Here is a 16,174-nt window from a genome sequence, read left to right on the forward strand (position 1 = left end):
AAGTAAATTAAATACCTGTTTGCTAACATTAAACCTAGAACAATATTCATCTCTAGCTCTCTGACTTCTGTGGTTATTTTTCCTTTGTTTGTGGTTTTTGTCTTTTTTAAGACAGGGTCTCACTACATAGCCCGGGTTAGCATTCAGCTCTTAAATCAGTGATATTTATTTAGATATGTTCAACCATGCTGAGTTGTATTAGTTTCTGAACTGGTTCTGAAGTCTTTGAAGCATAACAAATCTATCACGTTAAAACACAGCTAGAATATAATTTATATTTTAACAAACAGGTATGTTTCTTACCTTCATTATAATTTGTGCTACATCAAGGTCTGAAACATCATCCACAATTGGTAGAGTGTTTTCTGGTCCGTAAGCAAGGCAGTTAAATAAAGTTTCAGAAAAGAAACCAGGTGAAGGACCACCATGAACTAAAGAAATGGCAAGCATTTTGCCAGCTTCATAGTAAAGATTCTCTTGCAGAGCTGTAAATACAGATAAGAATGAACTGAATATTAAGATAACCATCATTTAAGATGAAGATACATACAGATAGAAAGCAATTAGAAATCCAAACATTGTAAAATAACCAGGAGAAGCTACCACACTGTGTAGACCTTCCCCAGAAACGTATTTTAAAACATCCCACTTGGATATAAGTAGACTACTGTAGAAAAAGGTTAATTGTAAAATGATTATTTCAAATATAAATGCATAAATTAGCACAGGGCAGTTTAACATTAGCCAGCAGTGAACCAAGTAACAAAGGGAGGACTAGCCTTAAGCACAATGCTGAGCAATTATTTCTCCATTCCAAATCTCCATGCTAGCCTAGCTTCTTCCTACCAGCCAAAACCACCACCATATTTGCATTTTTTTTTCTTAATTCTCCCTTGCCTCCAGTTCTCTTTTCCTGATACTTCTGGACCTCTCCTTATGGCTCAATCCACCCCTTCCTCCCTCTTTCCCCTCCTCTCATTGGATTCAGGCATACAACCCTATTCTATGGCTTAGTATTGGCTTGTCAGTGTTTATTGGCAAATAGAAAACAAATAGTAAGAATATCTACAAAAACTTAAGACAGGAGATACTTATAATAAACATTACAATGCCATATCCAGAATGAAACCAGACCATGGGATAGAGAAATTAGCATTTGGATGAACAAGGGTAAACTTTCTACAGTACAAAGTAACATTATGCCAACAGTAAGTCTTTGGGAAAATAAATTATCTATAATGAGAGGCTGGAGATAAGACACTTCCAGAGGATGGAATTCAGTCCAGACCCCACATGGTGGCTAAAAATTACTTGTAACTCCAATTCCAGGAGGATCTAATACCCTTCTCCCACCTTTGCAGGCACTAGGCATATGCAAGTGGTGCATACATGCAAGCAAAACATTCACTCAAATGAAGTAATAAAATCCTTTAAAATGTGACTATAACTGATTGCATCACAGTAAGTGTAAATCCTCTGGCTTACTTTTCTCTGTTATTAAGTAAATGTATACATAGTTCGGTTCTGCTTTTTTCCCAAGTACTAGACTGTAAAATTTTCTCAAACTATTAAAATTAGTTATATCTACAGTTATTAGATGCATTAGACTAGAATAGAATACAGTACAAAGCATCCCTTACTACTGGCTACCCAGGTTATATGTCATACAACTGTGAGACAAAATGTTGCAATCACTGTCAGCATTTATATTCTAGCTCAAACACTTGATCCCACCAGATCAATTCATACATATGAAATTTGTGAATCAAAGAAATATGAACATTTTTAAGGCTATTGCTATATATTATTATCTTATAAGAAAGGGAGATTTAAATACTTTAAATACTTGAAAAAAAGCTATTCAAAATATTTTAGCAACTATGATGGGTGAGAAAGATATGGAAATGTTATTTTATAATACTACTAGTTCTTCAAAATAGTTAATTTATAAGTAATATTTATTGCATTTTACTTCAACAGCAATCTCATTTGCAATTATTTTGCAGGTGAAAACCTATCTCCAGGGAGATAGCCATGAGGTAAATAGATACAGACCTGAATTCAGGTTTTATAGCTTATATTTCTGTGCTTCCCACTGTGCCAAAGCTGCCTTGAGTAACTAACTACAAATTATTTGGGGCAGTAAGGGGGCAGTGGTGTTAGAACTATACAGTTTTACTATAAATGGAAAAAAATTCATGTTTCTAGGAATGATAAAGGAAGAAACTGAAATGTAATAAATCTTCTTACTCTTTCAATTTCCTTGTTGTAGGAAAAGCTCCTAAGAAAATACACTGAATTACTCCTTGTTTTCAAGGGTTTAGTTCAACCAAAATAGATCTTTACCAATAATAAAACAGAAAGGCACACACGAAATGGGTAAAACAAGAACAACAACAAAAATGAATGAACAAGAAGAGCCCAAATAACTATCCATTTCATCGGGCGAGTCAAATGAAAATTTAAAAACTATATAAAGTTAAATAAATATATGTAATTACAAAATCATTAAACATTCTGTTTGGCAAGTCTGCATAATTAAACTCTGTGCATGCCTAACAGCCTAGGTGCACAAAAAGGGCAGGGCACGGGTGTAGGATGCCCAGAAGACGGAGTGACGAGCAGCTGTGTGGTACTTGATGTGGGCACTGGAAAGTGAACATGGGTCTTGTCAAGCACAGCAAGCATTCTTAACAACTAAGACATCTCTCCTATCTCTCACATGCATAAATCTTTACATTTAAAATGTCAAACTGTCATTCATCAACAAAGGTAATTGGTCCACATGTACCTAAACAATACTAATTCTAACCAAGCACCTGGTTTGGGTTTCAGCTACACATGCTACCTTCAGAATGTATAACAATAAAAATAATTACCTTGCAAATTTAGAGACAAGTTCTTTGCCAAGGACCCTTCAAACAATGATGAATTCTCAAGATGGTGCATTAAGTGACTCAGAAATTCCTGCTTTGATCCAGGATGCTCTCTTCCAAACTCATCATTTTCATTAACATACACTACTTCAATGGTGTATGAAGGGTTAAACTTCTGACTCTGGAATTGCTCTAAGGCACTCCTCCAAACATTGGCTTTGTTGATGTGTAATTTCTTAGCTTTCTTTTTAATTTGGACTCCTAACTCTATCAATATTGTTGAAATGTCTCTCCTAAATTTGCTGCCTTGCCTACAAAACAGATTTGAATAAAGAATGTTAATGTAGTTTATGTGAAACAGCAGTTATAGAACATTAAAAGTTGTAGGGTTTTTGTTTTTTCTTTTCTTTTGTTTTTAATTAGAAAAAGATATTCTTTTTATGATATTGGACCCAAAACCAAAAACATTTATCTGATTATCTACTTTTAAATTCTCCCAATCTAATCATCTAACAACTTATAATCACTTGCAACAATGCTCAAGATTATTTTAGTGCCTAATTCAGTAGACTCAGGTTTAAGGGTATGAAGTTCAAATTCTTACTTTCTGGCCAATAGCTAAAACAACTCAATTGTATCAAAATGTATTTTCAACAATGAAACCTTAACTGATAATATTATCAACAAAACTCACATTCCTTCAAATATCTTTTAGTCTAGAACAACTGGGCGAACAATTTTCAACATGTGGTTGTAGACTAAGAGGATCATCTAGGAGTGAGTTACAAATGAGGCCCATCCACACAATCAGAACCTCTGTGGAGTAATAGCCATGAATCAATGAATTAGCCTAGCTTTTTTCTGCCTCAGATTCTCCACCTGCAGGTAGAACTAACGTACTCAATGTACACAGGTCATCTTTCTATGACATTTTCCTACCCCAAACACTGCAGCCACATTTTATTATAGCAGTGGATTCCTTGCTCCTTAGTCAGTGGGGCTCTTCAAGCATGTGACTGGACATTAAAACAGAAACAAGCAGTCAAATTCCTGTAGCACATCTTTGGAAACCGAAATAGTTAAAATTATTTCAAACTATATGAATATAAGACAATGAATCATTTTAATGTGAAATGCTTTAACAAATTATTATAAAGAGTTTTTCAGCTGAATTAGCAAATGGAAATTATTTGCTTTTTGGACAAGCATTTAATATTCTACTTGTTTGCAAATAGAATTATCAAACATTTTTTAAAATCCCTTTTCTGTCTTTTTTTAAAGAAAGAAGTTCACACTTAACCTCCCATTTTCTTTCTGGGGAAAGTAAGGCTCTACTCTACAAAACCGTACCGGTAGAACATAAAATTTAATTCCAGTTTTATTTAAATGTTTATGAACGAGTACAGGAATTACTTAGCTTCGAACGTTGTGGAAATAGAATTAAGAGTACTAATATTTACAGTTAAGCCTTAAATTTCCAAATAGAAAGATTTGAGCTTTAAGGCTTCTGACATTGATTATATATAAAGAAAACATGGTTATAGCATCAAAAAGAAAGGAAAAAAAACCTTTTGTGTGGTTTTATAGAGGGGCTAAGTATGCCTGAAAATTAAATTTCTTGCTTTAGTCTGAAATCAAGTAATGTTTTAAAGATATTTTCCAGTATATTTATATCTTTAACATAATTTTACATTATGACTTAGAATAGAAGAAAAATACTAAAATTGATTAATGTAACCTGGTATTTTGCCTTTTTCCCCCTTCCCTCCCTCTTCTCCTCCTCTCTTCCTTTATGACACCGATTCTACTGTCTCCCAAACTGGAACTCAATTCTTTATGTACCTGAGACTACAGGTATGTGACAATGCCCAGCTATTCAATTTCCTCCCACCTCTCCTTGACCTCATGTATCACATGTTGAGTCCTACAGTTTGAAAAATCATTCTTCTAAACAATTGCATGATCAGCTAATATCCTAAGTGTGTGTGACACCTGAAGTCTAACTTTCCTCAAAGTGATATTTATGTCTTTCTAAAATTCAGAATACATACCTCAGCCGTTCCTTATGCTGGACTACAGTTGAGTGTCTGGGGAGCTTAGGTGACGACTCTTCCAACAAGCAGTCAGTAACTGTCACATTAGTAGAGTTGGCTAATGGGTGTTTGGGGGCCTTTTGGAAATCTACATATTTAAATCTCAAGGTTAGCTTAACGGAAACATCGGTAAACATTTTCAACAACATGCACTTGAACAAAAGCAACTTTATTGAAATTTACAAACTGTTACCTGAATTGTAGGTAATTCTTCTACAGTCCAAACACTCCCAATTTTGTTCCCACGACTGTAGTGAGGAACAGGCTAAGTGTGTTCCACTAGAACCACAGCACTGACAACGCTTTACTTCCCATTTGCTGAGGACATAAAGAAAAGTAGAATGCATGTTCTGTTAGTGCTGGATTAGATTCCCATTACCAGCTGTGACTAAAGTTCAGGCCTGTCATACACCACAAGCAAGCTACCAAAGGCAGTAAGAGTCTATGCCTTCACTATTTCATTTCCCCATTCAGAGCAGTGATTGATTTGGATATGCTCCAGCTAGGTAGTCCAGGTTACCATGGAATCACAAATGTAGCCCAGGCTGGCCATGAGCCAGTGATCATCTTAACTCATTCTCTCAAGTGCTGGATTATAGGCATGCCTCACAACATTTGACACTAAAGTATGTTCTCTCTTCTATTTAATGTTTATAATCTCTTCCTCTAAACAACCTGAACTTAAGTTGGATAAAATTGTGACATGCCAGCTACGCTACCCAAAAACATTGCTAATGTCCAAAATGAGAGAACAGCACACATTCTGAACCAATGGACAAGATATTATAACAGCTCAAAACTGAAGTATGGGGGCTGTCTCTGACAAGGACTCTGTTGCCTGCTTTTCATTCACTTCCCCCTGGTGGCTGCCTTGCCAGGCCACTGAGGACAAGGATGTGCTCAGTCCTGATGTGACTTGATGTGCTCGGATGGGTACTTCTGGTGGCGGGGGAGCAGAGGGGGATAGCTGGGGGAGGGGCTTCCTTTCTGAGGGGTGGGGGAAGGGGAATGGGAAAGTAGATGAAGGGCGGAACCTGCAGGAAAAGAGTGGGCTATGGGGACTTCTGGCATAGCTGTGTGGTGAGCTTTTGCCTGGCCTGCACAAAACCATAGGTTTTATGCCCTAAAACCTACGGTTTTATTCTCACCAAAAAAGAATGAGTGCCTGCACCTCTTGAGCGATGTCCATTACGCTCTGCCCTTGAACCCCTGGCAGGCAGCGGTTGGTTGATTCTCACAAGCTCAGTAGCATCTGCATTTTAAATACCTGGAAACTGAGTCTTAGAGAGGACACGTGGCTGTCACTGCTGACAGGTAAAGTGAGACTGGGACCTTGATCTGTGTGTGTGTATGATGTATACATCACTGGCACATATGATGTGTGTACAGGTTCGCATGAGGAGGTCAGAGATCATACTCCCTTTTCTAAGGTGAGGGCATGGATGAGATGGAGTTCCCTGAAGCTAACAGCCACGTAAAACCTCCGGTGTCCTCTATACCGGCAGATGGGGACGCTACAGCTGAGAAGGCAGACTGGGGAGGGGGTGGCCTCGAGCTGTCTCAGCTGCTAAAGTAACGGGAACCCTTTATTCATTCTTGGCCTGTCTGCTCAGACTGCAATTAGTACTATATACTGACTCCAAAAATTCCTCTGTAAACATACAAACTCAACACACATGCCTCATCTCAACTTAGAACCTCAAGCACCCTCTGTTTCACTAGGAAACCTATGCCATTAGCTAGAGTCTTAGCAAGGGACAACTACCAACTGTGACATGCAGGAATACCTATTAGGCTCATTATAGTCCCGCCCTTTTTTGCAATGACATCTTCGAACATCACAGCGGTCATGGCTCTGCAACAGCTCTTGATACGCATTTTCTTCTAATTCCCAGGATGCATCTCTATAATGAAGGAAGATATAATGTATGTTTTGGTTTAACAGAATTGTATAATTTAATAACAAGGATGAAAGAAACTTAGTCTTTTTAGGCTGATCTTTTAACACAGAATTTTATTATGTTACTTTATCTTACAGTTTCACACTGAACTTTGACTAGTAAGTGAAAAGTTGAAAAGAAATTTTCTAGTATTTCATTTCCAATTTTTGTTGTTACACTCTAGGCTACCTACCTTCAAACAAGTCTCTCTCCAGGTTCTCAAGTGCTGGGATAATAAGTGTGTTTGTTTCGATGGTTTTTGTTTGTTTTTTCTTACTCTCTCCGCAAGACTATGTAGCCTAGGCAAGCCTGGAACTCACTTCCTAGCCCATACTGACCCTAAGGCTCCCAAGAACTGGGATCCAAATTTTCAATTTTATTATGACTATTCAGGATTTCTTATCTGATGGCATTACTAAAATTCTACTACGCCAATCAACCAGCTGCTATACAAATCATCAGAACTGCACTTTTGACCGAGTTACCAAAAGACACATCAGTTAACAAGACCCTGACATCACAGTGCCTGTTTTCCAAGAGCTGGTCATCGGGGAGAGGACACTTGACCACGAGGATTGCCTACTTAGCCACAATCACAAATCAGATGTTATGATTATTGTGAATATTAGTAAATACTACATTTAAATGCTTTTTCATCAAAAGGCCAAATGTTACTCACTTTTCAGGAATATGAATTCCCATTCTCAACATCTCCTTCTGAAAGATGTCAGTGTTATTGCATAGTGTACACCTAAAGAAAAACACTCCTGCATTTATTGCTTGAACCTACAGAGGACAATGGGAAAATCTACTGTCAGCAATGCATCTCCATCAGGCTGTGAACTATATAACTATAGAACATATATTTCCCTTACTGTATATGAAAATATTTTCTTGCCAATGTAGCTTACAACTGTAAGCACTTACTCGAAACACAAACAGCGTTTTCTTCAGCTTAAAAAACATCTGATGAACACATAATTCTTAGCTTTTCAGCAGTTACTGACTTACTTTCTCAAATTTTAATACTGTTCAAGTTTGCATTCTGTTGCTATGAGAAAACAAGCATGAAAAACAACTTCAGCAGAAAAGGGCTTATTTTTATTTTGTCTTAGAACTCCCAGGTAACACCATCACTGAGGGAAGACACTCAGGGCAGGAGCCTGAAGTGTGGAGTAGCTGCTTCTGGCTCAGAATCTGGTATTTTTCCTGTACAAGTGTAGTATGTCAATAATATGTCAAGGTGTTCTTTGTATGTGTATGTTGTATGTGTGTCTTCCTAGGTGTGCATGAATGTTCGTGGAGGCCAGAGGCTGATATCAGTCTTATCTATCTGTCCAGCTAGGCTGACTTGGTCAGTGAGTTCTGAGAATCCATCTATTTCTGAACCCTTCCACTCCCACAATGGCCCATGGTGCAGTTACAGACTAGCGCTGCCATGCCTGGCTTTAAAAGCACTTAAAACAACAACAACAACAAAAAAAAAACAGTATACACATGGAAGAAAGAGAAAGAAACCCATTTCAAACAAGTAGAGGTATGTCAAGAAAATAGGATGAAGAACATTTCCAGGGAAGCCTCCATAGCAACATGTAATTAGGAAAATTACAACCTGATAATGTATTTTGATATGACATTCTAGCCAAATTTAACTAAATAATAAGACAAAACAGGTGAATCAAATACAGAAAAAGAAAAGCTTTAAGGATAGCCCAATTGATAGGAAATAAAATACTTAGGAGTGCAATTAACGGTTTAGAGAAAGCAAGTGGGCGGTTACAACAGACAAGGACACAGAACACACTAGCTGAACTGACAGCTGCAGGGACAGCAGATGAGGATGTCGTGAAGAGGACTGCAGGCTCGGGCTCCCGGGAAATGGAACAGCCACAGGCAGAAAGCAGGAGAGAAAAGCACTCAGTTGCTAGAGTACGAAAATCATGAATCTTACAGATAGATGATCCTTACTAAACCCGGGGTTTGATACAAAGATGTATCTGGTAGAAAAGGAAAACAAACAGAAACAAATACAGAGACAAAAATGACTGACACGTCCAAACATGCGGAGGACACCAAGACTGATGGAGAAATCAAAACTGAGTAAGTAGCATTCTTTCCATCTCTTTTCACAAATTTCTATATGTAGTAATCAAAGTAGTCAAAAATAATACTGAATAAGCCATACACTGCAAGCTAGAGTGGGTATACTTCTAATTTTAGCTAGATTCTAGAAACAAGAGTGGAAAGGTCTCTATAAATCCTGTTAGAAAAAGTGGCTGAAGAATTAGTGAGCTCTAATTAACTGTAGCAACTGCTTATTGACATTTATATAATAGTCAAGTTACTCTATGGATATAATGCTAGATTATTTTTTTTTTAAAAACAGCACTAAGTTTTTTGTTGGCAGTATTACTTCCAGGGTCTGCCTCCCTTTCGCCAAGAGTACTGTGTGTGTGCGTGTGTATGTGCATGTTTGAATGTGAGACAGGCACTCTACAGTGAGCTAGATCGCAGCCCAGTGCTTTTAGTCTTCACTGACAACTTGTTCATGAAAACTCATGCAAGCATTAGGTCAAGTCTAGAAATCCCTTTATTACTAACAAATACAAAGCAAATCTTGAGAAAAATTAACACACACTAGTCAATAATGAAAGTCACATAAGCACAAATCTTTAAGAAATATTATTTTAAAAGGCTCTCACATAAAGTTAAATTGCACTTCCTGATGATGTTTATTACTCTACTTTCTGGTACTCTAACACACACGTTTGTGTGTGCAAATTAACTCACAATTCCAAGAAAATAGGTTCCAACTGAGCACTTCTAACTGAATAACCTAAGCATAAAAGTCTACAAGACTATGCAAAAACCCCAAATCAGCCAAGCCTACTATCAGAACAGTTTGTACTTGTAAGTCTTTTTTGAAATATAAGGGAATTTCACATCTGATAACTTTCAAAAAGTTTGTGAAAAATTAATAACTAGAAACATTTTATATTGCTCAACAAAATAAAATCTAAGCGTCACACAACAATTTAAAAAAGTTAAGTAAATCTTTATTATTTGACATGGTTTTGTCTAAGAGAACTTCCTAACTTTTATATTACATATACAAAACTAAATATTCGGGATTTCTTTCAAAATATTTTAAGAATTTTATAACTGAAGACATTACGATTATGCTGAGTGTACGTCTGTCTGCTTGTTTGCAGTATCAGACCCAGGGCCTGGTGCACGACAGGCACACAATCTCCCACTGAACTATATCTCTGGCCCAGTGTGGGTTTTTATGATACTGTGTCTTTGTTTCAGTAGATGAACAGATTTATTTAAAAAAAGGGAGACAAGGAGACAGACTTCCCAAGAGTAAAATAGGCTCCAAAAGGGGAATATAGATATTTTATGATACTCTCTTTCATTGACAACTTGATAGCAGCCTACAATTCCAATTGGCAGGCAACAGATTTTACGGAGATAAAGATTACAAAGTTATCATACCTGTAAGCAGTCTCTATGAAACCAAGCATTCTTACAACATGGACTTTGCAATATGTTGTAAGTTGGAATAGGCTCGATAAATTCCAAACAGATAGTACATGGTAAGGAGTCTCTATATTTATTAGATGTAATTGCTTGAACCGGTCGATGTTTCCAGCAAAATGACCTAAAAATAGAAATTATTTAAGAATAAATAAGGAAGAGAAGAACACAACTTGACTAACGAAATTTACGTACTTAGGAGAAACTTCTCTTCCGTTTCACAAATGCATCCAAAACAACTGTGGCACCTATAATCTAACAACCTATAATCAATGAAAGTTGAATGCTTCAAAGTATAACCTTGGTGGTGGTCAGACTTACCTCACAGACTAGTATCAACATTCTGTTACTAAGAGTATACATACCCTTGTACTTACTGAGTACACTCAGCTGCACTTAGCATCACATAAACGTAAAAGGAAAACTTAACAACTTCTATCATGTAAGAAGTCGAGGCAATAATAATCTATTCCTAATCTACTTTATTTCCTTTATGTGCATTGGAGTGAGGGGGTCAGGATACCTGGAACTGCAATTAGACAGCTGTGAGCTGCCCTATGGGTGCTGGGAGATGAATCTGGATGCTTTGGAAGAGCAGACAGTGCTCTTCACCACTGAGCCATCTCTCCAGCCCTCCTTTGTATTTTCTATGGCTTGCTTTTGTTCCATGAAACCTGTCTATTATATAAATAAAAATATAAAGACTCAAAGAAATACTCATGGTACCAAATGCCAAAATTCACAAAATCTTCATTTGAAGTTGTTTGTATTCAGGAATCCCAGGCCAAATTTTGATTTTGTTTTTAAACTCAGCCAAGTTTATAGGACAACTTAATTTCTGAACCATGTGATAGAAAATGTTTCACAGACATATGAAATCAAAAGTTCAAAACTACATCCTAGAGCTTAACCGCAAATATGAATAATAATCTTGTAACTCTCAAGTTTTCTCAGACACAATTAATTCCAGAAGAAATAAGAGAAAACACAATATATAAATACACACAAATCTTGTGTTGCTTACATATGTAGTATGTATGTTTAAATCCAGTACATCTTTAAAAATTTTTTTTTAAAAAGTAATTTTACATGGGAACTATATCATTGGCCTAATTCCCATCATTTATATTTAATTTCTTTAGTTAAAACTTTTAAAAATGTATACAAGGTATTTTTCTAGCATATATACACACATATGTCTGTATATATGTAGATACATATATACATATATTATATATAAATATATTACATATATATGTATCTACATATATATACATACAGGTCTGTGTGTGTGTGTGTGTGTGTACCAATTGCATGGCAGGTCCTCACAAATGCCAGGAGAAGGTGCTGGATTCCTTGGAACTGAAGTTTCCAACAGTTGGAGATGCCGTACAAATGCTGGGATGTAAGCCTGGGTCCACTGGAAGATCAGCTAGCGCTCTTAATTGTAGCCCCTCATTTAATATTTAATTAAGTCAAATAACTCACGCAAAATTGCCAGTAAACTGGAAAATACATTCCTTCTGAAGTCCACAGGGCAAGTGATAGCTTCGTTTACACTGGGGCACAACACACCCAATTGATGCTCCGTTTTTCTTGCAAACTGCACACTTCTAAAGGGAACATGAAAACAGAAGCATAAAATAAACTTCCAGTGTGATTAATCTACTAATGAGTATTCCTTGTGGAGACTGAAATAGATTACTATAGCTATCCTAAACCAAATAACAAAGTTTGAGGATGTGCTGGGTACTTTGTTTTTTGTCATTTTGAAACAGTCTACAGTCATCAGAGAAAAAGAGCCTCATTTAAGAAAATGGGCTGGAAAAATGGCTCAGTGGTTAAGAGCACTGTCTGTCCTTCCAGAGGTCCTGAATTCAATTCCCAGCAACCACATGGTGGCTCACAACCATCTACACCCTCTACTGCCCTCTTAGAGCACTAACATGCATTAGATAGATAGATAGATAGATAGACAGACAGACAGACAGACAGACAGACAGACAGATAGATAGATAGATAGATAGATAGATAGATAAATGAATGAATAAAATCGTTTAAAAAAAAAGAAAATGCCTTCATTAAATTGACTTGTAGGCAAGTCTGTGGGGGCACTTTCTCAATCAGTGCTTGGTGTGTGGGGGCTGAGCCTGCTGTGGCTGGTCCTGCGTGCGACAGGAAAGCAGGCTGAGCAAGCCATGGGCAGCAAGCCAGCAAGCGGCATTCTTTTATACTCTCTGCTTCATTTCCCGCCCCTAGAGTTTCTGTCTTGAGTTCCTTCCCTCAACGATGACTTATGTCATAGAAATTTAAGAAAAAATTACTCAACAAGTTGCTTTTGGTCATTTGCTTCTTACAAAACCAAAAAGCAAACTAGTGTGATCACCAAAGAGATATTAAAATTCAGAAAAAGCCAGTCTCTATTAACCGAGGTGAAAACAGTTCCGCAGGCATAATTATTTCAAGGTTTCAAGATGATATCATCCTAGACTTAGGCCATTCGAAATAGTATCATTAGTGTCTTTATAAAAGAAAGGAAAGGTGGATTTAAAACACAAGACACTTAGAAAACAGGCTGAAGACAAAGGAAGAGCCGGGGATTATGCGAACACGGACAAGGGACATCAAAAGCTGTGAACAGCAATCAGGAGGGAAATACAAGAGCTGACTTCATAATCTTTAGCAAGTTCCAACTCTGCTGACACTGTTTTATAACACAGCACACTAAACTTGTGAGGGGCTACATTTCTATAATTTGTTATGGCGACCCTGGGAGATGAGGCCAAAGTCACTAACTATACAGTGGTACACGCAGAAAAAGACAGTAACTAGAGTCTACAGTTGAGCCCAAACAGATCTTGGAACCCTTGGAATGGCCACTGATTCAGTGACTACAGTCTCACTGCTAACACTCGGGTCACTCAGGCCACAGGCCTCTCAGTGAACTTAAACAATGAACTGAAACAAGGATCTCTACAGTTTAAAAAAAAAAGAGAGAGAGAGAGAGAGAGAAAGGAAAGAAGGAAAAAAAAGAGAAAAGAGGTGGGAAGGTGGGAGCACTCTTCTTCAATATATCCTGAAAGGTTCACAGTGTACTAGGAGGATTTAGACATATTATTAGGTAGCTATAAAAACTTGTAGGGGAGACCACCCTTAATTCCAAGCTTGCTGTTATTCAGAGGTTAAGGAATTTTGACACTAGGATCCTGCCTGGTCCTTTGTTTACTCAAACCATTCGGACAGTGCTTCTCTAGAGGCCTAGGTCCTCTTCTTTACTACAAACCCCTTACGCTAACCACTCACTTCTCTAGAGGCCTAGGTCCTCTTCTTTACTACAAACCCCTTACGCTAACCACTCACTTCTATACAACACATCTTAAAAAGTGACTGCCCCACTAAAATACATGCTCTTTCACGCACGTCCTTTGCAAGCCTTTGCTTCCCCATCCACCTCACTGTCCGCACTGAGCATAGACTACAGTGGCAGGGGAGAAGCATGTGCCTGGCTGTTAGAGGCGGCAGGGACCACAAACTCAGTCATCTGTGGCTTCTGTGCCAGTCGCTCCTCTCTCTCGAGACTTGGTACTTGAATCAAAGGTTTTCTCTCTACTGAGTTAACTCTTGTCATTAATCTTCAGCATTTCTGTGACAACCTTTGAGTTCCTGAATTACATTTCAACACTCTTGGACCCGAGTTGAACAAATTAATAAATTATCACATTTCCTAAGCTGTTTACTATGGAAATCAGTTTCTAGTATCACATTATTTGAAAAGAACATAAAAAAAAAAGAAAAGAAAAAAGAAAGAACATCTTGTATTTCCAAGTTTTCCATCTTCAATTTTCATTATTTGTATTAAGACCAAATACAGACTATAGTTCTTTCCTTGCAGATATTGGCACAAAAATAGATAGAAATGGAAGCCACTGCATTAAACAAAACAAGCCAAACTCAAATATATACTGTAGCATGTTTCCTCTTATATGCGAATCCTACACTTGTGTATTTGTATGTTTGTGTAATAAAAGTAGAAAGGGAATTGGGCTGGCTAGTTTTAGGTCAACTTGACACAAGCTAAGGGAAAAGGAACCTTCATTGAGAAAATGTCTCCATAAGATCCAGCTGTAACAAACCTAAAAAAGCATTTTCTTAATTAGTGATTGATAATGGTAGGCTCCCTTAGATGGCCCAACCCTGGGCTGGTGATGCTTGCTTCTATTAAAAACAAGCAGGCATGGGCAAGCCATAAGGAGTACTCTAGTAAGAAGACTCCTCCAAGGCCCGTGCATTCTTAGCTCCTGCCCGATGTTCCTGCCATGTTTTGAGTTACTGTCCTGACTTCCTTTAATAAATAAGTGATCAATCTAACATGACTTCTGTCGTATGCTCTTGCAGGCTCACAGACTGTCACAGATATGAAGGCTATGAGGACCAGAGGGAGGAGTGAAGTGGACGGTGCCTTTGGAGCACAGCACTGTTCCTGTCCTCGTACAGCTGAGATTACCAGCACAAAAACACTACACTGGCCTGCCAACACCCTATTCTGGGAAGAGAGATGAGTTCACAGGTCCCCCATGCCACACTGCTTAGGCAGACAACTGCAGCGAGAGAGGTTGGGCAAGAGGTCCCATGCCTTTCTGAATATCTACAGGGAGTTAATTGCTGGGGGAGGGAGGGACATTTTCTTCCATGGTATTACCACTGTAAGGCACCAATGCTCTTCATGCATCTTCTCCCAGGATTCTTTATGTAATCAATAAAACTCAGTAGGTCATAAAAAAAAAATAAAGAGTAAGTAACAATATGAAGATAAAAGAGAACTGGGCGGAAAGGGACCCAGAGGAGTAAGAGGTAAATGGAGGCAAATACAAAAAAATACATTATTAGGTATCAAAAATTACAGAACTCATTAGTATGTATAACTAACATATGCCAATAAAATAATTTTTAATGAAAAAAATAATTTTTAATGAAATAAATGGGAGTAAGAAAGTGAAGGGGTTGGGGAGAAAGATTAAGAACAAAGCATGTAGGCTTAAAACTAAAACTAAGTAAAACTGAAGGTCAGAGAAATGATGATCAGAAGGTAACGCCTGATCAAAGTTTTTATTCAGCGCAGACTAAACGCTTTTTAAAAATATAAAAATGTTAAAAATAGCCACTAGAATAAGACACTACACTCATGAATTTCTGATACAGAAACTGAGAGAAGGAAACTTTCCACAGAAACACTAGCCGCGCGTGTGGTACTTCGTGTGATGAATAAAACTACTCACCAGTTTGGAAGCTCTATTGACTTCTTTCCTGATGTCTTCTATCAGGAAGCCATAAACTCCTTCTTCTTCTTTACCTCTCTGCCAAATTCCACTTGACATTAACTATGAATATATTCTCAATTAGAAAATACATTCGAAGAAAACCGGTTGGGATTAACAAATATATACATTACTATTTTCCATCGCCAAATAAGGGCAACTCACTTGATTGGGCAGGCACATAAACAGCGTGCACACAAAGACTGACTTTCCGTAACATTTCAGTAACAGCGTGGGAGGAGGTGGGGTATGGAGGACAGAACAGTCGTAACAGTAGGGCGAGCACTGGGGTGAGCAGAGCCGTCAGTTACACTCCCTGGCAGCACTGAAGGACTTCATACTGTTTGTAACAAAATAGAACTTTAACAGGGCTAAGTATGGGGCCAGTGTTTGTGGTGGTGTAAGCAGGA

At 37.7% G+C, this 16,174-nt stretch overlaps 1 protein-coding gene across 1 annotated transcript in view; it reads right to left on the reverse strand.

Annotated features, from left to right (window-relative positions):
* The window catches only part of G2e3 (G2/M-phase specific E3 ubiquitin protein ligase), a 42,020-nt gene that overhangs the window by 15,294 nt on the left and 10,552 nt on the right, over positions 1 to 16,174 (reverse strand). The window contains 9 exon segments of the mRNA XM_055608616.1: positions 304 to 485; positions 2,880 to 3,187; positions 4,928 to 5,057; positions 5,163 to 5,287; positions 6,757 to 6,873; positions 7,589 to 7,695; positions 10,408 to 10,573; positions 11,938 to 12,062; positions 15,726 to 15,827. Coding sequence (XP_055464591.1) covers positions 304 to 485; positions 2,880 to 3,187; positions 4,928 to 5,057; positions 5,163 to 5,287; positions 6,757 to 6,873; positions 7,589 to 7,695; positions 10,408 to 10,573; positions 11,938 to 12,062; positions 15,726 to 15,827 — 1,362 coding nt within the window.

Source organism: Psammomys obesus, unplaced genomic scaffold (genome assembly GCF_907164565.1).
Source record: "Psammomys obesus unplaced genomic scaffold, mPsaObe1.curated_primary_1811, whole genome shotgun sequence".
NCBI lineage: Eukaryota > Metazoa > Chordata > Mammalia > Rodentia > Muridae > Psammomys > Psammomys obesus.